We start from the raw sequence: 25073 nt of genomic DNA, 5'->3' as shown, positions 1-25073 counted from the left end.
CGCTGCAGGAGAAGAGGCGGTTCCGCAGGCTTCGGCGTGGTCGAGACGGGGAAGAACTGAGACCAGCGGGCAGCACGCTCCCCGTTCGAAACCGGCAACGCGCGGGGGCAGGAAGAGGCATTAAACTTACAACAATCCGACTTTATTGGTGCAAACTTGGGAACTCCAGGTGGCCGGAAGTATTCACAAGTACTCAGAGGAAGCTGTGTGAGATGAAGGGGTGTCCCCGCTGCCCTACTCACTCCATTCTGGAGTTTAGTCTTCGTGGATGTTGAAAAGCTTTGCTACTTCGTTGAGATCATCATGCTCCTCCCCATCTTTGATGATCTGAAGGAAGAAAAAACCCATTAAAACCTGCACATCCTACAAACAGCCAGTGCTGCAAGACTGTAGGTGGCCACCAGCCAGCAGGATGAGTTTCTCAGGTCCTCTCTGAAGCTCTGCTGATGACCACTCACCAACTTAACGCAGCCCACAACATGACAACAGTGCTCACCACGGCCAGATTTATACGGGACTTAAATGTAGCATCATCTGCCTACAGGAATGGCTGGAATTAAAACCAACCTCACTGTCCCTGTAGGATGTCTGGGTTTCTCTTTACAGCTGGGGAGAACAAGTATCTTCAAAAAGTGATTAGTCTCAACTCTGAGAACATGAGCCAGACTCTTCGCACTTAGAGCAGCCGGTGTAAGTGGCTTAACCTTGCAAACCCATCTGTTAGAGAACGAGCCAAGATCTCGTACCTACTCGGCGCTCTGATTTAGAGGAAGGGCTGCTAAGAGAAGGAAGGAAAGGATCTCTCTTTTATGGAGATGGGAGAAGTAACAGGTTTAAACCACATCACGAAAGCCTCAGATTAGATACCAGCAGAAATATCCAACATTAAGAATCGTTCAGAGTGGGACAGATCACTTGGGAACAGTGTGGAATCACTCTCCTCGTTTCAACTACTGAAATTCTCCAAAGATATTAAAAAATGACCTCAGTACAGCTGATCTTACCTTGGAGGATGGAGACAGACCATGGGGGATGGAGACAGAATAAGCACCTACTCAAGGCTGCTTCTCACCCTGACTTTGTGGTCAGGATGATGATGTTTAAGACCGTGTCAGACACTTGTACGTTTGACAACGGAGCACGAACCCAGGAATTTCGCTCTGATGTTCGTCGCGTGTGAGTCTCGCCTGTACTTACTACAGACCCGAGACTGCAGCCATGCAAAGGCCGGGCTGGAAGCACAAACCTGATTCAAGGTGCTTCTCTAAGAACTTTGAACAACGTGCAGAAAAGCACAAGAACATCTATAATTCGCCCGAGACAGGGCTACCATTGGATAGTGCACAGCTCTGCTCCAGACAGAGCATCTGCATTTATTTATCCTCATTTTAAATTGGCAGATTGATTTTTCCACAAGAAAATCTCTCATCTAAGCAAGCTTCACTGTTCAGCATACGAGTCCTGTACTGACCTTTCGAGCAATAGGCATCCTGTTGAAGATGTTCCATAACACGATTCCTACCACAACTTTATCCCTGAGGTAGAAAATGACACCTTTGCCGTAATCTTCCCCTTGCTTTGGAACTTGAGGCGTTGGAGAAAAGCTTGGAGAAATGTGAACTTCTGAGGCTTCTGCTTCTGTTTCACTCTCTGATCGAATGCCTGTCCCTAATGCAAAGACACGAGACATCAACCATGCAGCGCAGGAGAAAGCAGCAGCTCCTTGTCTGCGCCGGCGAAAGCCGACTAACGAGCAGGGCTCTGCAAGGCACTGAGGTGTTTTCCTTGGAGCTGCACCCAGCTAACGTTCCAGTAACGCGAGAACGAAGCAATCCTAACACGAAACACAGCGCTGACAATTCCCAGCTTCCATCACCAAATGCCAAAGACGGAACAGCCTGTGTCTTCCAGGCAGCACACACGAACCGAACGCGCTTCGATTCGCACCACCTCTTCCGTGCAAAACCCCATCGTTCTATTGCTACCGAGGAAATTAAGTGGAAATTTCCTCCACTGGGGAAAGTGTTTTGATTTTGGTAAGTGAGTTACATCGTGTCTTCTTGAAGGAATGTTACGTTTTAATCACATTTTAATATCTACACCAGCCTTTAAAGCTTGGCCTAGAGAAGACGCACACAGATGGACGCCTCCCGGTGCCCTGCGGCGGGATCAGCCTGACTCTGTGGCCACCCCACGGAGCAGGACAGGAAAAGCTTCGCGCAGGCAGGCAGCCCCCAGCGTGACTATCGTCCTACCTGACTGCTCCGTCGCGCTTTTCGGCGTGTCCTTCGCTGTTGCTTTAGCAAAGACTCCAACTGTTGGCAAACTACTGTCAACAAGGCCAATGGCTTCATACCCGACGTTCGGACCTAGATCGCTCCTGGGAATGAAGCGTGGAGTGGAAAAAAACAACAACAACAACAACAACAACAACAAATCACTTGGAGCATTAATAAGACAAACACAAGGCAATTCCATCCCCCCTCAAAGCCTTATGGCAGGGTTGTGTGAGAGATCGCGGCACACAGGCTGACCCACACACATTGGTCTCTTCTGCACAGACGAGCGTGGAACAAGGAGCCAAGACACAGCAACTCTAAAGCCACCAGTTCCAGAAGAAATCAGTTCAATGAACAAAAACTTACAGTACTTATGGCCGGCTCCCTTGAAGGAAGCTGGGTGGCTTCCAAGAGCTGCGTGTATCTCGAGCCTTTAGGAAGTCACACGTCACCTCAGCACTCAAGCGTGACTACCAGGACGCAGTCAGGCACCTGCAAAAGTCTCCAGTGTTGCTTGCTTCGCGCCAACGTGCCTTGGAGATGGGGTTGGGGCAGAAGCAAGTGTTCCTCCAGGTCTTAACAAGACCATTTGACCAAACTTCCAGCAATGCTGAGTTACAGCACGAGACTTTGCAGCACAAGTGTTTAGTGCGTGTTTCAGAGAGAGCATTTAAAGAAGATCGAAGAGAAGAACATGTTGCTGTAACACCTCCTTGAACTGGGCACCTGCTGAATTTGAAGTACGGTGCTTATAGGAGTCAGTGCAGCTGTGGTTTGGGGCCCAGCAAGTAAAATGTGTCAGAAGTGTCCCCTGCTGTGCCGAGGAAACCATGCACCTCATGAAGCAAGCTGGGAATCTCTGTAGGTACATCACTACCTGCCTGGCCAGAATCCTCCAGCACAGAGTGGGGTTACCGAAAGGAATACCAATAACACGCCTATGGCATCCAGTCATTATTACCCAGCTGGACTGAGTTGAATATAATGAACTAATTAACTAATTAACTCAAGGTACAGACCCTGCCTACAAGAGGCAGGCCATTTCCTCCTGGCTGCAGAAGATGCAACAGTGTCCTTGGAGCTGCAGCCCAGGCCGGTGAGCAACAACTGGTGACCCTGACGTGATCCAGCCGCAACTAAGATCTGAAGGTACGTGCTTCCGTACACGGGGCTCCAAGGGATGAACACCAAATTAGAATGATGGGACAAAGCTCCACAAAAGAAAGCATGATGTTTTCCATTCTTAAACCTGCAATGACAATCGCAGGGGCTAAAATAAGTGATGAAGCTCTCTGTGAGCTGTTAGATTGGGCGGCAGAGCATGAATGCCTGACCGACCTCAACACCCCCTTTAGCTCAGAAGCGTGGAAGCAGCTAGGGGATAAGCTGATCTATGAAACAGTGTTTGGACGTAAGAACCTGACCGGTCTGCTACGTATTTGGGGAACTGTATATGATGTAATGCAGAAATGGACGGTAGAAAGGAAGGAAAAAGAATCGCCAGGTTCTGATGAATCTGCAAGTGAAGTTTCTGAAGGGGACGATGAGTTATCTGAAAGGGGACTGACCACGGGTAGTGCACCAGCTGTGCCTCTGCCGTCCTCAGATAGGGAGAAAGTTGTGGGGACTGCACAGAAGCTTTACCCCTCCCTGCGAGATTACGTCCAACCCAAGTGTCCTCCTTGTGATTTTTTGATGCCGGAATACTCCTCTGGACAAGACAAAGCATTGGAGCGTCCCCTACCCTTCGCCCCAACAGCCTCCCCTTCTTCTGCATCTCAACCAGCTACTTGGTTAGAGATACAGAATCATCTCAACCAGCTACTTGGTTCTTGCCAATACAGCAGAACGTGTTCTTCCTACTGCTCCGCCATTGGCCCCTCAACCAGACCAGACACCACAAGGACCGTTCCCGGGCATGGCACCCTGGTCTTCCACAACTTCACGTCCTGCGGCATCACCCATAGCGCCCGGCTATCTGCCACGGGCACAAATGGAGCAACCCTGAACAACGCGTTTCATAATACAGCAGGTTATGGCAGGTTTGCAAGGAATGTCGCAACAACTGGTGACCCCGACGTGATACATCTACGAGACCCTGGGAAGCCCCGACTCCCTCGCCGGAGCTGAGAGCCCGAGCCAAAAGAGCCGGAGTCGGGAGCCCGAGCGAGAGTCCTTTGGAGAAGAAGGTAAAGCCGCAAGCCCCGACGCGGTATTCGCGGGAGGGAAGCGTGCTGGAGTTGGATGAATGGGCCGGGTCTCTGCTCACCGTAAAGCCTTTGTGAAAACAAAAATTGTAAAACAAAAAGGGGGAATCATGGCATCCAGTCATTATTAGCCAGCTGGATTGAGTTGAATGTAATGAACTCCTAATTAACTAATTAACTCAAGGTACAGACCCTGCCTACAAGAGGCAGGCCATTTCCTCCTGGCTGCAGAAGATGCAACAGCGTCCTTGGAGCTGCAGCCCAGGCTGGTGAGGAACACACGCCAGTGACCAGAGCAGGCACCCAGCAGCGGCCAAGTCAGAGCTCAGGAGGGATCCTGAACATCCTGAAAAAATGCAAGAGGAGTTCCTGCCACGTGCCAGCTTTTTAGCAGAGGAGGAGTCTCACCCGGTGGGGGCTGGCAGAGCCCCAGAGGTAACACCTGCCGACAAACCACAAACCTGCCACTCGCAGTCCCCCAGCTAACCGCTGTGCGTCACGGTCGGAGTAGCCCGAGGCAAGGCACACGGCTGAAAGGGACGTTGCTGTGTTCTTGTTCAAAAACTCTCCTACGTCCAGAGTCCACGCAGCACAGACCAAATGTTCAGGTAAATGACAGCAAGTCATAAATTACTGGTTTTGAGGGGATTTCTCCAAGAAAAGTAAACCCCTCTTCCTCATACTTAAACTCCTGCCAACTTTAAATTCCTGATCTTGAGCTAACAGGCTTTGGGATTTTTTTTTTTTTAAAAAGACTTCAAAAAGATACAGCAGAACTGCCCATTTTCTCGATACCTCTCTCTGGAAAACAACAAACTTCCACGTACCATCCTGGACGCCGCGATGCCCTGCTCCTAAAGCACCAGTTTAGCTGATCAGCAAAGGTGCAACGCAACCGAAACCCACAGATTCTGCTGGGAACTTCAGATAATTGTAGCAGAAAAGCTGCTGCTAAGTCCAACCTGCAAACTAGCCTGCTCTGAGCACAGGGCTGCCCTTTATTGCTACCTGCTTGGCTGAGTGGGACTCACTGAGGGAGAAGCTGGGATCTGCAGGAAGGAAAAACATTTCAGAGAGGTCAGGGCAGAGCGGCGAACGCCCAAATGCCCTCCCGTTCCCTGGGCTTCTGGGAACGAGAAGCTGTACGAGGCACTTGCTGAAGCAGTTTCACTACGCTCAGGAAACAGAAACCTTCACGAGGTGCAGCTTGTGGAACCTGCCGCGTGCCCAAACGAGAAACACCCAACGGAGAAATCAGCATTACCAGAACATGGACTGGTGCCAGTAGGGCTTCGCGGCTCCTGTCATGTTTTCTCCAGCTAGTCTTCCGCTCACCACGGCGTGATCATGGTGCTCCACGCGCCTCCTACCCAGTTTGATGTCGTAGAAGCAGGCAGCGTCCCCGGCCTGAGAGAGAGGCATTCAGTGAGGACTGAACAGGGACATTGAAAGTATAAATTGGAAAAAGGCATTGGGAAGAGAGCAAAGCGGAACGATGAACCGACGTCTCCTGACACATCTCCAACATCACCACCTTATCCCACTCCCAGGTGACACAAGTCCCAATTCCTCAGCGTTTTTCACCCATCTCCGGAAAAACAAGACAGCATCAGGTGCGTTTTTGCAGAGGAATCCAAGTCTCCGCTCCCACCAAAGGGGCTCTTACGCAGCAGCGTGGCCCGGGCTATCTTTAGGTGACCCCAACTCCTCTCACACAGCATCAACACTCAAACACGGCCGTTACCACGGGAACGGAGCTGGAACAGACGCGGGGGATCCGCACCCTCGGTCTCACCACGTGCTGGTTTTTGCCCCATTCACCTGATCGAGGACACCAGCCCTGGCACCTCGGTGCGTTCCAACTGCACCAGCACAACCAGCAGACAGACTCCTCTGCACGTACTCACCACCCAGATGTTGGAGCGCGCCTGCAGCTCCGCGTTCACCCTGAAGCCTCCGAAGTCGGAGTCCACCTCCAGCCCAGCTGACTTTGCTAATTCCACATTAGGCTCCAGCCCCACGGCAGCCACAATATGATCAGTCTCCACCTGTTTGGGAATTCACAATTACTACCTTAATTCTCTCAATGTCCATGCAAACTTTCCCCTCTCCCTGCTTTTCTATTTACCTTTCGCCCATCTTTCAGTTTAATCACCAGCCGATTGCCAGAGACAGAGACAGACTTGACCACAGCGTTGGGCATGACATTAACACCCTCTGGAAACAAACACAGGAAGCACAACTGCTTGCTGAGGGCAGACAGATCTCAGCTGAAGGAGGCATCTTTGGTGCAAACCGAGGGAGGCAGAGCAGGGGCCAGGCCAGGAACCAAGGGAGACACCACCTCATCTTTTCTACACGTGCCAGTACGGTTTTGAGTGAAGCACGAGGGGAAAGAATCCCAGCCAGGGAAGTGTGAAAGAGCTACTTCAATGACAACCGAAGGTACGTGTCTCAGGTGATGACAAGGTCACATCCAAAAGGACTCCCCAAGACAGGTTTTCGGGCACTAGGGACATTCTACCTATTGCTCTGTCACAGCCAGACCCAGGGATCCAACCGGGCAGCTTCTATAAACAAAAGAAAGTAACTCGGACCTGTGGATTATCAGGCCCTGCAATCTGCAGCCCCAAACATATCCCTCCTCCCCCCCTATCCCCACTCCACTTAGAATCATGGAATCATTAAGGTTGGAAAGGACCTCTAAGATCATCAAGTCCAACCATCAAACCAACACCACCGTGCCCACTAAACCATGCCCTGAAACGCTACATCTGCACGTTTTTTGAACACTACCAGGCACGGCAATTCCACCACTTCCCCGGACAACCTGTTCCAACGTTTGACCACTCTTTCAGTAAAGAAATTTCTCCCAATATCTAATCTAAACCTCCCCTGGTGCAACCATTCATTTCGCCATTTCCTCTCGTCCTATCACTAGGAGAGACCGACACCGACCTTGCTCCAGCTTCCTTTCGGGCAGCTGTAGAGAACGAGAAAGTCTCTCCTGAGCCTCCTTTGCTCCAGGGTAAACTGCCCCAGTTCTCTCAGCTGCTCCTCATGAGACTTGTGCTCCAGACCCTTCCCCAGCTTTGTTGCCCTTCTCTGGGGCACAGGAATATATTCTGCACTTAATAGAGCAAATAGAAAAAAGGAATCTCGGACCTTACTGACTTTTAGCAGCTAAACACTACAGCAGGTGGCCTCAAAAAGGCCGTGCACAAGGCACGGGGCTACACAACCCTTCTCCCAGAGTGGCTCTGGGGTGACTGCCTGAGGCTGCCGGGAGTAAAACCGTTCGAGGCTGAGCAACTCGGAAGAGGAGAACAGGCAGTTAGCGTAAGACAACTTTGTTCCAAATTCCAGAGGCCGTTAGCATCACTCGCCAGTACGGCGTTAGGGATCGCTCGTGCAGGAACAGCCAGAGCAAACATCTCGGCTGCATCGACACGCGTTTGCTTGGCTCTCCCAGAGGAACTGCTAAGAAGCCAGAGATTGCTGCCCAAGCTGCCAGAACCTTAACTCCTTCTGTTCTGCACCCGTGCCACCCTGCGAGGGACCCGGCCCTCCCGAGACTCCGCTGCCAAAACGAGCGGAGCGCTGTGTTTCCTGGGGAAGAGCTACACAACCACCACTGGCCTGACCACCACAGCTCTGCCTCTTGCACAGGAGGAGCACGGAAGTGCAGCTTCACCTCTTCTGACTTTCTCTGTGGTCCAGTTGCTCAGATATTCAGGCAAGACTTTGCCCATATTGCCATTCTCTGGAAACAGCTGAATCACCTCCAGGCCTCTGGTTCGTGCTGAAAGGAAACGCAAGAGCAGGTTTCTCACAACCCAGGGATGAAAAGCAGCAGCAAAGACTTCAGGACACAAGTGTTTGCGTTACTTTACACAAGGAGCTTGACAGAAGTTTCCAAAACTGGCTCCCAGATTTTCCACAGGAGTCATAAAGTGATTGACCACTGTTTCACATACACCTGCAAACTCCAGGATAACAGATAGCAGACTTCTGAGTAAAGTGCTTAATATTTTGGGGAAAACCTCCCTTATTAGAAAAATCACCATAAAGACGCTACTGAAAAAGCTGCACACACTTGACAATACGAATCCAGTTGCTCACGGCCTCTTTGAAATAATGGTTTTAGGGTGGCTTTTAGCTCTGAGAGAGCAAATACAACTTTTTACAGGGTGGAATGACTTTGCAACATGCACTGGCCTGCAGAGCTTCCAGGGAGCCCAACTCACAAAAACCTTTGTGGTCAGGGGCTGCTTGACAGCTAACGAGGGAGAAAATGGGAAACCAGCTCAGGCCATATTGCCAACAAAACGCGTGTGCGTCAAGGTTATTCCAGGCAAACCACAAACGCGTGCAAGAACTCAGCAGTTGGGGAATGAAAAAGAAGTTTATCATGTCAGGCCACCAGGTGAAGATGAGCTGCCTGCAGCAGCACACCTACCTCTTCTTCCCAGAGCACAGGCCAGCTCGCTGCCAAGAAAACCACCACCAATAATCGTGATGGACTTGACTTCTCTTGAAATCTTCTCCAGACTTCTGAAGTCCTCAATCTGAAAGAGATTTGTTCCCATTTCAAGCATCCTCAAACAGGAATGGCAGCGGAAGATATTTTTCTCCAATTTCTCCCTTTGAGATAAAAGCAACTCTCTCTCCAACTCAGAAAGGGAAACAAGTTTCTCCTTCCTCCTGTTTGTCTATTGCACAGGAAAAATTCTCTGGCTTCATGTTTGTGCAAGCTTTTCCCTGTCCAGGCAATCTCAGATTCCTGCATTTTTCCCTAACTTTCAAGAGAAATTACAATGAAATTCCTAGACACAAATGTACTACAGCTCTTACGGTGCTGTAAGGACGCCACAGCTCACGCCTCCATCTTTCCCTTCCCCGACTTGAGCAGACCAGACCTTAGGGGAAGTCCAGCACAGAGCAGAAAGCTCCCATATGGCTTCTCATTCCTGATTCATTCCCTGAACTAGACTAAGGAGAAGGTCACATGCCTGTTCCAAGTCCCGTATTTTCAAGAAAGCAGAGTATGTCAACAAAAAGCAACTCTACAGGGAAAACCAGAAGACCATTGACCAACTTCCATGTCTTTTAATCACTTTGTCCCAAGGCACAGGGCGAAAGCGAAGAAAAGCCAGGAAGAAGGCATGGAGATCAGTTTAGTAGCTCATCAAACTGTTTAAGCCCATCCAAGAGCTAACATGAACACTCGATTTCATCCTTAGCTAAAATTTCAGAGCGTGAGGGCAGTTTCTGTCCCGTCTCAGGCCAAAGGCCATCTCCTGCCCACGTGTGCAGAGCCGTGGCACACACTGACTCCGTGGGCACGTGAGGCTGGGTACCACGCTGGCTTCCCACGTCTGCTCATGGTCCTGAACACACACAGCGCCTACAGCCCAAACCGCCTGCAGACCGTACACGGCTCGTGTTTTCAAAAGGCCTGGAAGGTGCCGCAGAGTCATGCAGGAGGGAAATTGAAAAAAAAGTTTAAAAAAAAAAAAAATGGACTCCTGGCTACCAGCTGGGGGAAGCAGCTGCCAAGGCAAGGCTGTCCTGGACCCCGAGCAGAAGAGTTAAAAAAATCAGAAATAGTGGTAGTGGCTCTGATTTTTTCCAGCTCACCCAGGACGAGGAGCAGCAGGAGATTACCTTTCGGAACAGCGTCAGCCGTTGTTGCACATCTTTTCCGGCTCTTTCAATGGCGGGTAGGTTCCTCGGGGAACCACCTGAGGACAAGGGGAGAGAGAAGGAAAGGAAGAGAGACTAATGATACCATGGGCACGTCACTGGCTGTCCAGACAACGCAAAGTTATCTTTAATCCAGACTGTGCCTTCCAGACTGCTACAATACGCCCTACTGCCTGTTGCTGTCTGAGTTTTTAACACCAAAGACCTTCTGTGTGAGCAGCAGATGACCCGACACCTGGGGAAAAGACCTAACGCCGCACGCCTTGCTCCACTGACTGCAGACAGCCAGTTCCACGGTAACCAGGGCGCTGCAGAAGTGCCGGTGCTGGATGCTGGAGCAGCGCTCTGCCCCAGCAAGAGCCAGTTGTTCTGCCTGCTGCTGCTCCAGGCAGGGTTTGAAGAGGCTGGGCTGCACAGGAGCTCCTGAAACCAGCTGCTCGGGACGTCACTTTTGCTCCTTCCCTGCTGATTTTCAGAGGGCAGAACTTGGGAAGTCCCAGAGAAGCGGGCTGACGCGAAGCGGCTGAAAAACCCGACGGCGTGGTTGTCTGTGTGACCGTCCTTCACGTGACTGCTCCGCCAAGCGTGGGACACATCCTGCAGAACCTCCCCTGTCGCATCAACGCCACCGAAACAAAAAGCCTCGCACGAGACAACGAGCGACTTACCAGTGGCAATGAGACATTTGTCGTAGGATATCTGGGTACCGTCGCTGAGCTTCACGGTGTTGCCTCGAACATCCATGTGCACGACCTGCAGAGCGGAACAAGCAGGAGCTCACGCGCCCGTGCGCCGCAGGCCGTCCCAGTCAAACTGCCCGGGCTACTGACCGCAGCAGCAAACTCGGAAGTGGCATTCTCCCACCTTTAAGGTGGGGGGGCAGGGTGGGGGAAAACTGGAAGTAGGAATTAAGACAACTTTGGCAACCGTCATAGATCAGGCTGATCTTCCCAAGACCCGAGTCTAGGAAACGGACTCAGACATCTGCTGCAGCTCAGCATCAAGAGGAGGTGCTGGAATCTCATCTTAGCAACATACGGAAAACTGAGAAGCAAATACATTAGAAGCCTCACCATAAACTTACACCTCCCTGCTGCCTCTGCAATGTTCTTGCTCACGTTAAAACCCACTACTTGGATCACTCCGCTCTCCTTACCTCACCCTCTGACCGATATATCTATCTCCCAGTTCCTGTTTGGTCACACCCTGTCTCTAAGTTCTACGCATGCTTGTCCCATGCCCAAACTCTAAACTCATCCTTCCCTCAGCTCACTGCTATTCCTTACAGCTTCTCCCATTTCCAAACCTCACTCATGCTGTCCTTAAGACTCACATAGTCCCTGCTTCATCATATACACTCCTCCCAAACTTGTACGCATCCTCCTCCTCAGCCAACCCTCCACACCACCATCTACAGTCGTTTGGTTTCAGCTCAGACCACGGGCTCTGCTTGGGAAGAACCGTATCCGTGTGATGCCAGAACAACAGCCAGTGCTGTACCCACCTTCTTGCCACAGAGAACCGCGACTCCACCATTTTCTACAAAAGGCAGATCACGAACAGGCACATAGAATGACGGCGGCTGGAAATAGATACTGAAAAAAGCTCCATTATCACAGGGGTTCCACTTTCTCTGACACCAGCTACTCAGCAATTACCAACGCTGCAAAGACAACTCTGAGCATCCGTAACGAGCTCCGGAACTCTTATTTATCTGGTTTTAAGAATTAGGGTCTTTATACTGTCGAAGTTCAAGGGTTTAGATCAGTAAGGCTTTACCACAAAAGTCACAAGGATCAAATGTCAGCCAGGGTCCCTGGAGCTCTGCTCTGAACTGGGAAGCTACACCCTCGCCTTTACTGGGAACTTATTTCACAGGGTTCCTGCCAGTGGTGGTGTACGTCTAAGGAATCCCAGCAAGAATCAAGAGGCATCAAGCACTGAGCCAACTCCTGTGTGTGAAGCAGCACTGCTTGGCGACTGCCAGCACTGCCACACCTTCCAGTCTGCTCCGCAGCGCTGGGCTGACTTGGCTGGAACATCTCGGCGTCTCCGGAAGCCACGCTCCGCGAGTTCGCAGCCTACAGCGCGGAGCTTTGTGGCCTCCACGAGGCAGTCAGCCAGCTGCCCCGGTGAAAACCACCACGCCAGCTCCGCACGCAGCGTGCAACGCTGTGACCCTCCTTCCCCAGCCTGGTGACAACGCACAGGCACACGCACACCCCAGGGCTCCTCGCTGCAGACTCCAGCACAGAAACGGACCCCGTGATTTGGCCACGCAGCGCTCCAGGCTCCTTTGGAGCTCTGCAGTGCCTCTCTCACAAGAGCAGCTGGATCATCGTCAACTTTTCACTAAACGATCTCCTTCGCCCTCGCTACGTGACACGTACCTCCTCTCCTTGCCGTTCCACTGTTTGAATCGCAGAGTCTCCGTCACCTTTGGATCATCTGAAAACCACAGCTCTTTGGAAAGAGGCGGACGCATGTAGGGCAGGGCAGGATCTTCAGACACGATCAGCACCTTTAATTGGCCATCAAACATATCAGCTGCACGAACGCCAGGCAAATGCCAGAACACGCTAGAGAGGCTCTGAAGCAAGCACAGTATTGTCACCCACACAGCTGGGCTCTAGAGCAGGGCATCGGCATCTCTTACCCGGGCACCAGGGTCACGAGCCCGAATGGATCTGGCAGCAGCGAAAGCAGCAGTTCCTCCACCGATCAGCAGGAAAGGAACATGAGATGGGACCTCGGGGCGAGCTCCCGGAGCTGCAGGTGACAGATTGGACAGCTTACTGCACATACAGCAGGAAAAGCAGCCCAGCCCCAAGGAACACAGTATGTCACCGGATGCCTTTCACATACGGCCTCCGTTTGGCAAATTGCCCTTCAAACACCTTCTTCCTCCCCTTCCCTTCCACCCCAGTATACCTCCCAAGAACCATGCTGCTGCTGCTCTACTCAAAGCTGGCTCCCTGCATCAATCAAACCGTCAGATTTCAGCAAATCATGTTTTCTAAGCTAGATCGGCACAGCGGAGCTCAACGGCAAACTCAGAGTTTTGGAGCAGGCCAGCAGCGCATAGGGCTTTAGCTCCTCTACTGCACATCTACGTTCCTCTGGTTGAAGATGTTACCAGTAAGAATGAGCTACATAACAAGCCTGAAAGCCCACCGTTTGGGCAGCCTGGGAACAGCTTTCAGGCCTTCTCTGAACAGGTGCCACTTGCCCAGCAGACTCTCAGAGAGCTCCACTTTGTAAACGGATCTGTTTAAGAACGCTGCTCACGCTTCCGCAGCTGGGTGAAGGGGCTGCAAAGTGCATCTCCAGCTCTCAATACACAATTTCAGAAGCTCCATGTAAGAACGAGCCATTCTCTGTTCAGCAGACTCGGGATGGTAAAACGCACTTGGCCTCTACTCTGGCCAAACAAGCACTGGAGATCCAACGCTCAGGTTCTACAGCGAGTGACGGTTTGCTGAGCTAGCAGCAGGGATGTGGCCAAAGATTATCAGTACACCACGAGAAGCGACATGGCCTGGGTGTTATTCCAATCAGAAAATAATTTTCAATATTATTTGGAAAATACGAACTGCAAAGTGTTTGATCCTGATGCTTGTCGTCTTTAAGAACACAAATCACCCTGTGAGCAAGACCAAAACTCTGCACTGGCCATTCAGTGAACAGTTTATAGGGAAGCAAAGTTCCCCAAAATGCCAAGGCGTATTTTTCTGTAATTATACTCTGAAAGGAGACCAACTTTTGAGTTCCTACCAGAATGCATTTCCTCCCACGTGCAGGTCCTGTTTCCAAGCAACATGCAGTTAAACCGTCCGCAGGAATAAACCAGTCAGTTAAATATTACCACCAGGACTCACCTGCTGTGCCCCCAGAAGCAGCATCTGTGTCTGAAAGAGAAGACACTGCCTTAACTCAGCGAACTAACTGCGCGGATGCTGCGGTCCGGACGCTGCACTCGGGCTGGCGCACGGAGCCCACGGGATGAACAGGCTCTGCGCTACAAAGGGACGGAGCCTCCGGAAACGTGGATTCACCACGAAGTCTGAGATCTCATAAATTAAGAGAGATCTTCAGTGGGCGACCTGTGGTCCTCACACAGCCTGCAAAGCATCGAGAGCCTCACCAATTGTCCCAGTTCCTCCCTCTACCTGTGGCCCAGGCACGACACTTCCTGCACGCCCGGCCCGCCACGCACGGGATGGCGACGTGGCACAGCACAGAGGGTGTTGTGCTGGCAGACTGTCCTATCCCTTTGGAATCACAGTGTCTTTACCAGGCTGCTTAAGGGTAGAAGCCAAAAGCAGGGCTAACTCTTTTCTCCATTTATCACTGAAGGCATAAACAGCAGGAAGGAGCCCTGAGAGACAACCCACTTAATCCTCACCATTGTCCGTAGCACAGAGCCTTGTTCTGGGCCACGGAAGGCCAGCACCATGCTCTGTACTGGGAGGGCGTGGGAATTCACAGAGAGCTGAACGCACCGAGATGGGTCAGCGCTGGGAAGGCGCAGCTTAGGCTAATCTGTGTGCTCAGAAGGGCTCTGTTCCATCTGGTTTAGGGGTCTCGAGTTGGCAGCGTACGAAGACCATACCCAAACCTAGAACCAGCAGGCTGGCACCCACCGGAAGGAGGCGATTCACTGTCTTGAGATCGCGTCGTTATCGTTGTGACACGGCTGGTGAACCGCTCTTTGTTTTCTCTCAGTGTTCTGTACACCTGGAGACAGACAAGGAGATAGTCACCTCGTATATCCTACAGCATCAAGGCACCATTCTGCTTCTACCCCCCGACGGGCTTTTGTCTCTCCTGCTTGCTCAGAAAAGCCATCTGCTTTCAATTAAAGCACATGGACCAAAATACACCTCACACCCATAAAGGTACGTGTATATAGCTACAGGAGGAACACACTCAAAAATGATCTGCTCTGCGTATGATGTGGTGAGTCTCAGTTGTCTGGTTGCTCTCCATAAGCAAGCAACCCACCTTCCTGCAGATGTTTGGCCTCTGGGCTGCACACCAGTTTCAGGAGGAACCAGATACAACAAAGCAAATGCAGTCAAACAAACCCCAAGGCTCTTGGCAAGCTAAGCCGTGGCACGCGGCACAACACACGCTGCAGAGGAGGAAGACAAATTCAAGGCAAAAGGCACCTCCCGGCTTCAGAAGCCGAGAGCAGCTGGGCAGAACGAGCAAACAACCTCACGGGCTTTCTTCAGGCCAGATGGGAGAGGCAGGATGTCAGCAGAGGTAACACCACTGACCTGAGCAGCGCTGTCCAGACACGGGGGCTCGGCTGTTCCAGGTGACAGGATCCCCGTGTCTGAATGCTGACCTTCTGTTTATTTGTCTGTTAAACTCGGGATGCAGGTGAGTACAGCCTGCATGTCCTGGGGATACAATTTAGTGGCGTGGACAAGGAGGGAACATCTTTTAAGACATCATGTTAACTTCCAAGAAAAATTGATAATGTAGAGGAGCAAAGACCAAGAGACTGCTGGAAGCAGGTCACAGCAGGTTAACAAACCAGAGGGAAGCAAACCATTTTTTTAAGACCAAACCCAGCCTTGCTAGTCATCCCATCACATGGGCGTGATGTTAAACTTTCATTTCACATTGTTTATAGAGACAGCCTGAAACACGACTGCCTATCCCACGGCTGTCTTTCGAATTGTGAAAGAATAATACAGCTGGAACCTTTCCAGCAAGAAAGAAGAGCCACCTAAACGTGAAGGCACGGCAGGTGACGCTGCAGCGGATGCCAAACCACTTGCCGTTCGCTCAGCGAGCGTTACGACACCCCAGCTACGCTTGAACAAAAGTTAATTCCTTCGGGGAACTGAACTCTCCTTCACTCCGTAGGCATTTTGCATTTGTCCAATCTTCACAATTGGGTGTTTTACAACACAGCAAATAGGGTGAAACAGAGGAATTTAATGCCAGCAATGAGAAAGAGCACAGGCAGACAAAAGCACAGCCAGGGAACGGAAACAATGTCAAAAGCATCAGAACACAAGAACTTATCAGTGTTGGAAAGAACTGAGAGGAAGATTTTTTGTTTGAACATGTAAAAGTCAGGGTTAACAGAACCACCTCGGCTTTTGCAAGCAGAACCCTGAAGTTTTTAAGCGAGTCCAAATTAAATCTGAGCCCTTAGAGAAAAATGACTACGATATACATGTGAATATCCAATCAGGGCTTCGGGATAAATTTTACCACAGGGACAATGCCAAGTTCTTTCTAGTCAGAACCACAGCGAGGTACTTTGCGGGCAACTGAGCGATACTGTTGTGTTCTTCTCCAAGGAAATCAGTTAGACAAGTTTTCCTGTCCTCCCTCTAGCACACTTCCACTTGGGGGATTGTGTTTTTTGTGCCACCGTTACTGACATCACAACGGATGCGTTCATTAATTTGTGCCTTTCTGATGGTTACGAATCGAAGACGGCCAGTTTTGGTTTTAGATTTATCTGACGTGGAAAAGTTAATTCCAAGGCAATGTTTCCCACTAAGAACTACACTGTTTGAGAACATCAAATTTGCAAACTTGCATTATTTAACAACGTCCCGTGAAATTATGTAGCTGAGGGCAGGGAGCACAAAGATGGTTTGCTTAAATGGCCACCTTGGTACGACGCACAGAAAGGCTCCCTCCCTCCCTCCACCCTCTCACCCAAAAAACCACATTTATTTCAGCATCTTACATAAGCTCCTGTCCCAGTGACTGTTCCTCCTACAATTAAGTACAACAAGAGGTTGCTGCCAGCTTTGCCAGGAACACCTGAGGACGTCAGGGATCTAGAAGGGCATCTTAGATGATGACATTGCAAAACTGTAGGTGAAGACAGGCATGAAAGAGAAGAGAGGGAAAGAGCAGAGTATTAAGGAGGACTCTTGATTAAACAGATCTTGGGAAATGCAGAACATGCTTTGCAATTTCAGTTACCTTGTTTGTCACAGAAAGTACAGCAGGGCACACTAAAGAATATTTAAGGGAGTAGGAAAAGATTTTTCCTTCATGCACTGTTTTGATTTTTTTTTTTGTATTTCCCAGCAGCCTTCTGCATGTGAAGAGTTTCATTAGGAGAAAAATCAGGACTTGAAACTTTTAATGAATACGATCCTCTAAGAGATTCTGAAACAAAGATCTGTATGATGTAAACTCAGGACCCATCCACTCGTAGGTAACGCTGCTACTCCTCAGCCGTACGGGAACGTGATTTACTCTCCAAGCCAGGCTGAAAAGCTTTGTCCTTTTGAATCTTTGAGCAGGACATAAATGCTTGCTCAGCAATTTGGGGTTGATTTGGTAGACTCACACAAGCTAAACACTGATGTTGTGAATTGAGACTTGGCAAAGAATGGTCTATTTTGGTGCTAAAAGCATATGCCAGCCCACTCTCTGAACTATGTGCTACCACCACATACGAGTCAACAGAGAGAGTGGTGGTTGGCCACAGCATGTAGAAAACGAGTGCCTTTACTATAAAGAGAGCTAAAAGGTAACTGAAATTACAGTTAAAAAAGAAATTATCATAAGAAGTTAATTTCCAACCAGTTCAGCCAGCTCCCCTGGAGGTTTTCTGAAGGAGGAAATAGCTACAGAGACAAAAAGCCAAGAAGTAAAGTCAGCTGGGACGCAGCGAGTGCCTGACAGGAGAGATGTGGGGCAGCTTCTCCCCAGGAACCACCTTTCTACTTACGTAGGCGCCCGCTCCTAAGGCGGACAAGCCCACAACAAGGGCAAAGCCCGAACTACCGCCTCCGCCCCCGGGCACCGCGGAGCTAGCCACTTGTCTGCTCATCCGCAGCTCTACGGGAGCATTCCAGCGCTGCAACAACTTGCCTGAGGAACACAAGTCATTAGAGAAAAAAACACAAAAAGACCGTCAATGCAAAGTCATGTTTTGAAATTTACAGACCAAGTCACTTCTGAAACGTGTTTGGAAAGCCCAGGGCCACATCGGAGCGACCGCCGTGAATTACTCTCTGCCACAACCAACGGCTCCAGGCAGTCGTGGGCACCAAAACCATCCCTAAGATCAAAGAGCAACGGAACGCTTAACAGCAGGAACATCTGCCAGGAACAGCACGGCCACCTCCCGCTGAAGGGGCCTCGAAGCCACACAGGGCTGGGGGAGCACAGCAGGGACGTGCAGGAACTGCGTCTGCTGAGCTTACACCTTTCTCCAGGCTGCTTCTGCCGGCAGCAGGCACTGGTCTGAAGGCGCACGGGGGCTGGAACTGGGTGATCTTTGAGGTCCCTTCCAACCCAGACCACTCTACGATTCTATGGTTCTATGCGCTCTGCTCTGCTCTGCAGGCAGAGGCTGACACCACCTCACCAGCACGAGCAGCAGTGTGGTTACACCAGCAAAAAGCGCCTTTGCCAACACAGCTTAGAATCACAGAATCGTCTGGTTGGAAGAGACCCTCAAGATCATCGAGTCCAACTGTTCACCCTGCACTGTCAGGGGCCCTAAACCGTGTTCCTCAACTCCGAACCCACACAGTTTTTAAACATCTCCAGGGATGGGGACTCCACCACCTCCCTGGGCAGCCTGTTCCAATACTTCACAACCCTCTCTGGAAAGAAATTTTTCCTGATATCCAACCTAAATTTCCCCTGGCGTAACTTGAGGCCATTCCCTCTCGTCCTGTCATTCCTAACGTGGGAGAAGAGACCGACCCCCATCTCCCTACGACTCCCTTTCAGGTAATTGTAGAGAGCGAGAAGGTCCCCCCTGAGCCTCCTCTTCTCCAGACTGACCAGTCCCAGCTGCCCACCAGCAGCAGGAGGCTTCTGCTGACAAAAAGGGCATCCCAAACGAGAAGGAGCCGCACGGCTTGCCCGCCCAGATGAAGGCATCTCCCAGCACCGGGCAGGACGAAGAAGGCGTCGCGCTGCGCAGCGCTAGAACGTGTTTAGCCCCGGGCTGCCGCCTCTCTCCGCCCGATGTCCACGCGGGGATCGTGGCGACGGCGCTGGGTTTCCAACACCGGCTTTTTGCAGAACGTGATCCCACCGGAGGCGGCGAACCCCCGCTGAGGGCTGAACCCCGTCCGAGACGCCGTGCCAACCGCCGTGCCCCCTTCAGCTCCCCGCCTAAACGCCCGTTTGCGACACAGACCCGCGCAACCGCACGGGCACCCCAGTACCCGATCGCTCCATCCGACCGAGCGCTTCCCAAAACGCGCAAGTTTTCCTTCCCACGCTCAGGAACCGGGCACCGGCACCCGCACCGCCCTCTCCGCGCCCGGGCCCGCTCCACCGCCCCACCGGTTTTCTCCAGCGCGGCTGCCGGTGGCAAAGCAACGCCCCGCGCCGGTCTCGCCGCCGGCCGCGTTTTTGTCAAATTCCCTCCTGATTCGGCGGCGCGGTGCGGGGCCGCCCGCCCGCCTAACGGGCGCCGAGCACGCTGCAGCCCGGGCAACCCGCGGTTCCCGACCGCGACCCGCCTCCGCGGGCGGCCGCTCCTCCCGGCGCCGCGGGAGGGGCCGCCCCGGCCCAGCGCCCGGGCGGAACCGAGCGGCAGCGATCCCGCCCGCCGCGCTCGCGGAGCCCCGGTCCCGGCTCACCGGCGGCGGCGGCGCGGCCTCCCGGCGCGGGGCTGAGGGGGCGCAGGGCGCGCGCCAGGCCCCGCGCGGCGGCCACGCGGCAGCGGAACATGGCCGGCCCCGGTCACCCTCGCGCCGCTCCCGGCCCCCGCCGCTCCCGGCCCCGCCGCGCGAACGGCGCACGCGCCGCCGCCCGCTCCCCATTGGCCGCCGGCGCCGCGCCCCTCCGCCGGCCCTTCCGGGCGGCCCCTCTGCCCAGCCGTCTCTGTGGTGCTGCCGCCATGCTGCGGCCGCCCCGCCGCCTCCCGCGCCCGCTCCGCCGCGCCGCCGCCACCGCCGCCGCCGGTCCCGGCCGCCGCCTCCTGCTCTCCACGCCCATCTTCTACGTTAACGGGCCGCCGCACATCGGGCACCTCTACTCCGCCCTGCTGGCTGACGCGCTTGCACCGCCACCGCGGCCTCCGCGGCGCCGGCCCGGGCCGCTTCTGCACGGGTGAGCGCGGGCGCCTGACCCGCACCCCGCGGCCCGACCCCCCCTCCCCGCGGGCCCGACCCCCCTCCCCGGGGCCGGCCCGTGGCTGCGGGGCTGTCCCAGTTCCCCGCGCCCTCCGGCTCGTCCCGGGGCCCCCGCGTCCCGCCGCGCGCCCCTTCCCCGCCGCATCCCGCCCCCTCTGCCGTTTCCAGGGACCGGACGAGCACGGGCTGAAGATCCAGCAGGCCGCCGCCGCGGCGGGGACGTCGCCCGCGGAGCTCTGCGAGCGCGTCTCGGGCCTGTTCCGCCGGGCCCTGACCGGCGCCGCCGTCTCCTTCACCGACTTCACCCGCACCAGCGCGCCGCGGCACCAGCGCGCCGTGCGCCGGTTCTGGGCGGCCCTCCGGGACGGCGGGGCCCTCTACCGAGGGGCGTACGAGGGCTGGTACTGCACGGCCGAGGAGTGCTTCGTGCCCGAGAGCCAGGTCGCCGAGCGCAGGGATGCCGAGGGACGCCTGCGCGCGGTGTGCGCGGAGAGCGGCCACCAGGTAACGGCACCGGCCCGGCCCGGGCGGCTGTTCCGCAGGAGCCCCGCGCGCTCTGGTGTGGCCAAATTTGGGGGCGTTCAGTGCTTCCTGTGGCCCTTTGTGGTCCCGTCAGCTGAGACTCGCCTGCATTTCATGGAACGACTCTGTGCTTCCAGTGGTATCTGTCCGTGGAAGGCAGAGCTGCCCAAAGCCCCACCGGCCGATTTGAGCTGTGTGGCGCGGGACGGGTTCAGCTGCTGCGGGGTGTGAAAGCAGCGGTGGAAGAAGTTAGCTGTGTGGGAGGGTACAGGTGTTCGTTGGGTGTCTGGAGTTTCGGACTTATCTCGTGGGGCGATTCCGTTCGGCCCCTGGATACTCTCCATTGATGGTGTTCCGTGGGTTTTGGCCCTCTGTGAAACACCATCACATCGTCTGCCTGGGCTCCAGCCTGATGACAGAACAGCAGCGTGAGCAGGAGCGTGGCACCCGACCCCGAGCCTCTGTGCCGCGGTGTGTTCCGTAAGGCGCCAGGAGTTACGAGGTTTCATCCAGCAGTTGCAGATAATCGTGCGTCAGGGATAAGTGGGGGTTGTGCTCTGGTGGCGTTTGTACCCAGCTGGGGTGTAGGAGCTGTAGTGCACGCAGAAAGGGGTGTGCTGGCAAGGAATATCTCTTGACAAAGCGCCTGACGGAGTCGGGGAGAAGATGAGTTTCCAGGCAAAGAAATCGTTCCTTAGATCTCAAACAGAGTCAGCAAGCTTCAAAGTCAAATATTCCCTGAGAGCAACTCCTGCCTTAGCTGCGTATCGGACCGTCCAGGAGAAAGGGTCGTGTGCGTGGTGCAGAGAAGGTCTTGCAAGGTGGTGGAGAGAGATGTGTCCTGGTGTTGGCTGGGACAGAGCTAGTTTTCTTTTCAGCAGCCAGAAGGGCTTCATGTTCTGGAGCAGCCAGAGGGCTCTGTGTTCTGGTTCCAGTCTGGAGTTTGCTCTGAGAAGAACGGTGACAGCGCACGGGTGTTTGTAGTTGGCACAGGGACATCCAGGACTTTGCAGCTGCAGTGGTTTTGCCACATGCAGGAGCACGACAGGCTGGGGGGGGCATGGCCGGGAGAAAGGGGCCACAACTGCCCCGAGGATCTGAGCTTGGGCTTAGGATCAAGGGCTGAGCTGGCCAGTGCAGCGTTCCGTATCGTGCGACATCGCGCGCGGTGTGGAGATGAGGGTCGAGCAGGAAGAAGGGCTTCTGCTCTCCTGGGAACTCCCTCCCAGGGGCTCTCGGACTCTCAGTGCTCTCCCTGCCTCTCGCTTGTCCAGGATTGCGGTGTCAGGACTTACCTCTTTCGGGATCGCTTACTGGGACGGGACAGGCGTTGGTCCCTGGGTGGTGAGCAATTACACTGTGCACCACTTGTTTGTGTATAATATTATCATGATACATACATATATATTAATTTATTATTATTTCACATGTTCTTATCTCAACCCACGAGTCTCCTTCCCTTTTCCCCTTTCTCTTCCCCATTCCCAGAGGATGGGGAGGGTGAGCGAGCAGCTGTGTGGTGTTTAGTTGCCGGCCGGGCTAAACTACTACTACCACCACCACCACTACTACTACTACTACTGCTGCCTGTTTCTAATCTCTTTTTCCTTTTCCCACTGAAGGGCTTTCCGCTGGCCTGCCAGCCCCCTTTTCTGCAGGGCCTGGCTGACGGGTGGCTCAGCTCTTAGCGCTTGGCAGACGGTGTGAGGTGGGCTCGTCAGAGCCAAACACCAGGCTTGGTCGGCGTTTTGGAAGAAATGGCTGAAGGCCCCACTTTGGGATGGCTTTTGCATCCTGAGTTGTTACCAAAAGGATCACTGGGCTGTGTAAAAGGGAATATCAGATGGAGGACGTGGCGTTGGCTCTGTGTGAAGTGTTACTTCTGGACAGAGTGCTGAGAGCTGGTACCCAGAAACTAAAAGAGATTATGAAAATAATCCCTTAATAATAAACGAAATAATTAGGAAAAACATGAAGAATTGGAGGGGGAGGGGGGACAGGACACGGCACTGAAACGTCTTTGTGTAACTCGTTTATGATTTGCATAGGGAAGAATATTTCTTTTGGGGTGACCTTCTAATCAAGTAAGCAAAGGTGGTGTTTGCTACTGGCTGCTGCTGAAATTGGGTAAATTCAGTTACATCACAAAGCACTGCCGTACCACTGGGACTGGTTATTCCTGAGGTGTGCTGGGCTCTTCTCTGCTTGTCCGGAGCGCCAGGCGCTTTCAGGCTCGCTCAGAAGTTGTTGGGTTCAGTGCCAGGGACTGAAACTCCCCTGCGTGACGCCAAAGCCAACAGTTTCTTATCGCAGGGCCTTATTTAGCCTTAAAAGTGAGAGTGCTTGACGTGGCTGCAGACCTCTTGAGTGCCTTTGCACAGCTCACTCCTACCGTCTCTGTCCACAAAGTTTTCATCCATTTAGCCAGATGTGTCACTTTGTGAATTTAAACGTGTGGGAGGAGCGCTGTCGGCACTTCAGCACGATGATGGGCTGGCAAAGTTAGCAACTGGGATGCAGTAATGCTTAAACGGGGAAAAAGAGGAACACAGAGCTGGGAGAAAGGCAAAGGCACGCACCAGGATGGGTAGTAAGGCAGTCACTAACAATGTCATTCCATCTTTCCGTGGTTTTCTACTATTACTGCAGAACTACGTGCCCAAGTCTTTGCACGTTGTCCCGGGGAGCCCAGGGAGGTGGTGTCTTAGGAGAGGAGCTGCCCACTAGTCCTAGAAGGATACCAGGGGCTCTGCGCGTGGCGGGGAGCATGCCCAGACACCCAGGGAGCGTGCAACCAACTCCACGCTGAGCACGCTGCGTGCAAAGTGTAAAACTGTTTGCGGAGCGTTGGGGCCGTGATTCTTTTCTCTCCTGCCTTCGCAGGTGCACTGGACCAAGGAGGAGAATTACATGTTCAGGCTCTCGGCGTTCCAGGAGCCGTTGCAGAAGTGGCTCCAGGACAACCCACGCGCCATCTCCCCTGACCCTTTCTACCAGCGTGTGCTCCGCTGGCTGGAAGAGGACTTGCCCGACTTGTCCGTCTCTCGTGAGAGAAGCCGGCTGCAGTGGGGCATCCCTGTCCCCAGTGACTCAACACAAACCATTTACGTGTGGGTGGATGCCTTGGTGAACTACCTGAGCGTGGTGGGCTACCCTGAGACCCACGACGAGTGGTGGCCCGCTGTGCACCACGTTGTGGGCAAGGACATCCTCAAGTTCCACGCTGTCTACTGGCCGGCGCTGCTGATGGCGGCAGGGCTGGCCCCCCCGGAGCGAATCTGGTGCACTCCCACTGGACTGTCCGTGGGCAGAAGATGTCCAAAAGCCTGGGCAACGTGGTGGACCCTTTTGCTTGCGTCGGGCAGTTCACAGCAGACGGGTTTCGGTACTTCCTGCTGAGGCAGGGGGTCCCTGAGCGGGACTGCGACTATTACGACGAGAAGGTGGTGAAGCTGGTGAACGCAGAGCTGGCGGATGCGCTCGGGGGGCTCCTGAACCGCTCCACAGCCCTCAGCATTAACCCCAGCAACACCTACCCGCGTTTCTCAGAGTCTTGTTTCCCAAGGTGCTGGACTACAGGGAGGGGAAAGGCACGGGCAGGGCTTCTGCTGAGGACTATGAGTTCGTGGCGTCTGTGGCGTCTCTGCCTCTGCAGGTGGCTGGTTATTTTGAGGATTTCCAGATCTACAAGGCGTTGGAATGTATTGCGCTGTGCGTAAGGCAGACCAACGGTTTCTTCCAGAGACACAGGCCGTGGAAACTCGACCGAAAAGACCCTGCAGAGCAGCTCTGGCTTGACACCATCATCCACGTTACGCTGGAATGCCTGCGTGTCTATGGGACTCTCCTGCAACCCGTGATCCCACACACTGCGGAGAAGCTGCTTGCCAGGCTGGCTGTTGAGCCAGAAGAGAGAGGTCTCTCGAGTTTGACGTTTCTGCCACGCTACGACGGGAAGCCGTGTCCCTTTGAAGGGAGACAGCTTGGACCTGACACCGGCGTCTTATTTCACCGACTAGAGAAGCCGGTACAGCACCAGACAGAAACCAAGAAGCTCTAGTCTCTGGGAAACACCTTCTGTAAATAAAAGCCTCTAGGAACTCCGGGAAAATGTTGTCTGTTAAAAGCGTGTTCCTCCCGCCTCTTGGTGGTGGCATAAGGTGGACGAGTGGAAAGCCAGACTGCGAGGGGCTGTGCTGTCCTGCCTGGGTGACTGGCACGGGTCTCTGCCCAGCGTGGGAAGCAGGCACGCCTGGGCAGGGCTAAGA

General features: G+C 53.5%; 2 protein-coding genes across 4 annotated transcripts; one reads left to right on the top strand and one right to left on the bottom strand.

Annotated features, from left to right (window-relative positions):
• Positions 1 to 120: 120 nt before the first annotated feature.
• On the bottom strand, positions 121 to 19879 carry AIFM1 (apoptosis inducing factor mitochondria associated 1). Of its 3 annotated transcripts, XM_086619926.1 has the most exons (17): positions 19789 to 19879; positions 17913 to 18055; positions 14836 to 14929; positions 14071 to 14100; positions 12849 to 12961; positions 12583 to 12713; positions 11697 to 11787; positions 10861 to 10945; positions 10154 to 10230; positions 8946 to 9054; positions 8181 to 8288; positions 6615 to 6703; positions 6394 to 6534; positions 5751 to 5893; positions 2256 to 2380; positions 1472 to 1668; positions 121 to 327 (listed from the first exon to the last, which is right to left on the bottom strand). In XM_086619926.1, exons 1-17 carry the CDS (start codon positions 19877 to 19879, stop codon positions 256 to 258), a joined length of 1839 nt encoding a protein of 612 aa, XP_086476052.1. In that variant the 3' UTR covers positions 121 to 255. The 3 variants fall into 3 exon arrangements, with proteins under 3 accessions (XP_086476052.1, XP_086476053.1, XP_086476054.1); XM_086619927.1 differs by lacking the exon at positions 14071 to 14100 and having other exon boundaries at positions 12849 to 12952; positions 14818 to 14929; XM_086619928.1 differs by lacking the exons at positions 14071 to 14100; positions 17913 to 18055 and adding an exon at positions 16914 to 17041.
• LOC104372634 (methionine--tRNA ligase, mitochondrial) lies at positions 19878 to 24903 on the top strand. The gene is given in 6 exon segments (XM_086619921.1): positions 19878 to 20213; positions 20215 to 20263; positions 20456 to 20787; positions 23689 to 24082; positions 24085 to 24370; positions 24406 to 24903. Coding segments are annotated over 6 exon segments (1857 nt in total). The 3' UTR covers positions 24866 to 24903.
• Positions 24904 to 25073: the final 170 nt, after the last annotated feature.

The sequence above is a fragment of the Tauraco erythrolophus genome, chromosome 13, assembly GCF_009769465.1.
Source record: "Tauraco erythrolophus isolate bTauEry1 chromosome 13, bTauEry1.pri, whole genome shotgun sequence".
In the NCBI taxonomy this organism is placed as follows: domain Eukaryota; kingdom Metazoa; phylum Chordata; class Aves; order Musophagiformes; family Musophagidae; genus Tauraco; species Tauraco erythrolophus.
The sequence above is the reverse complement of the archived record's forward strand: the minus strand, read 5'-3'. Positions and strand labels throughout refer to the sequence as shown.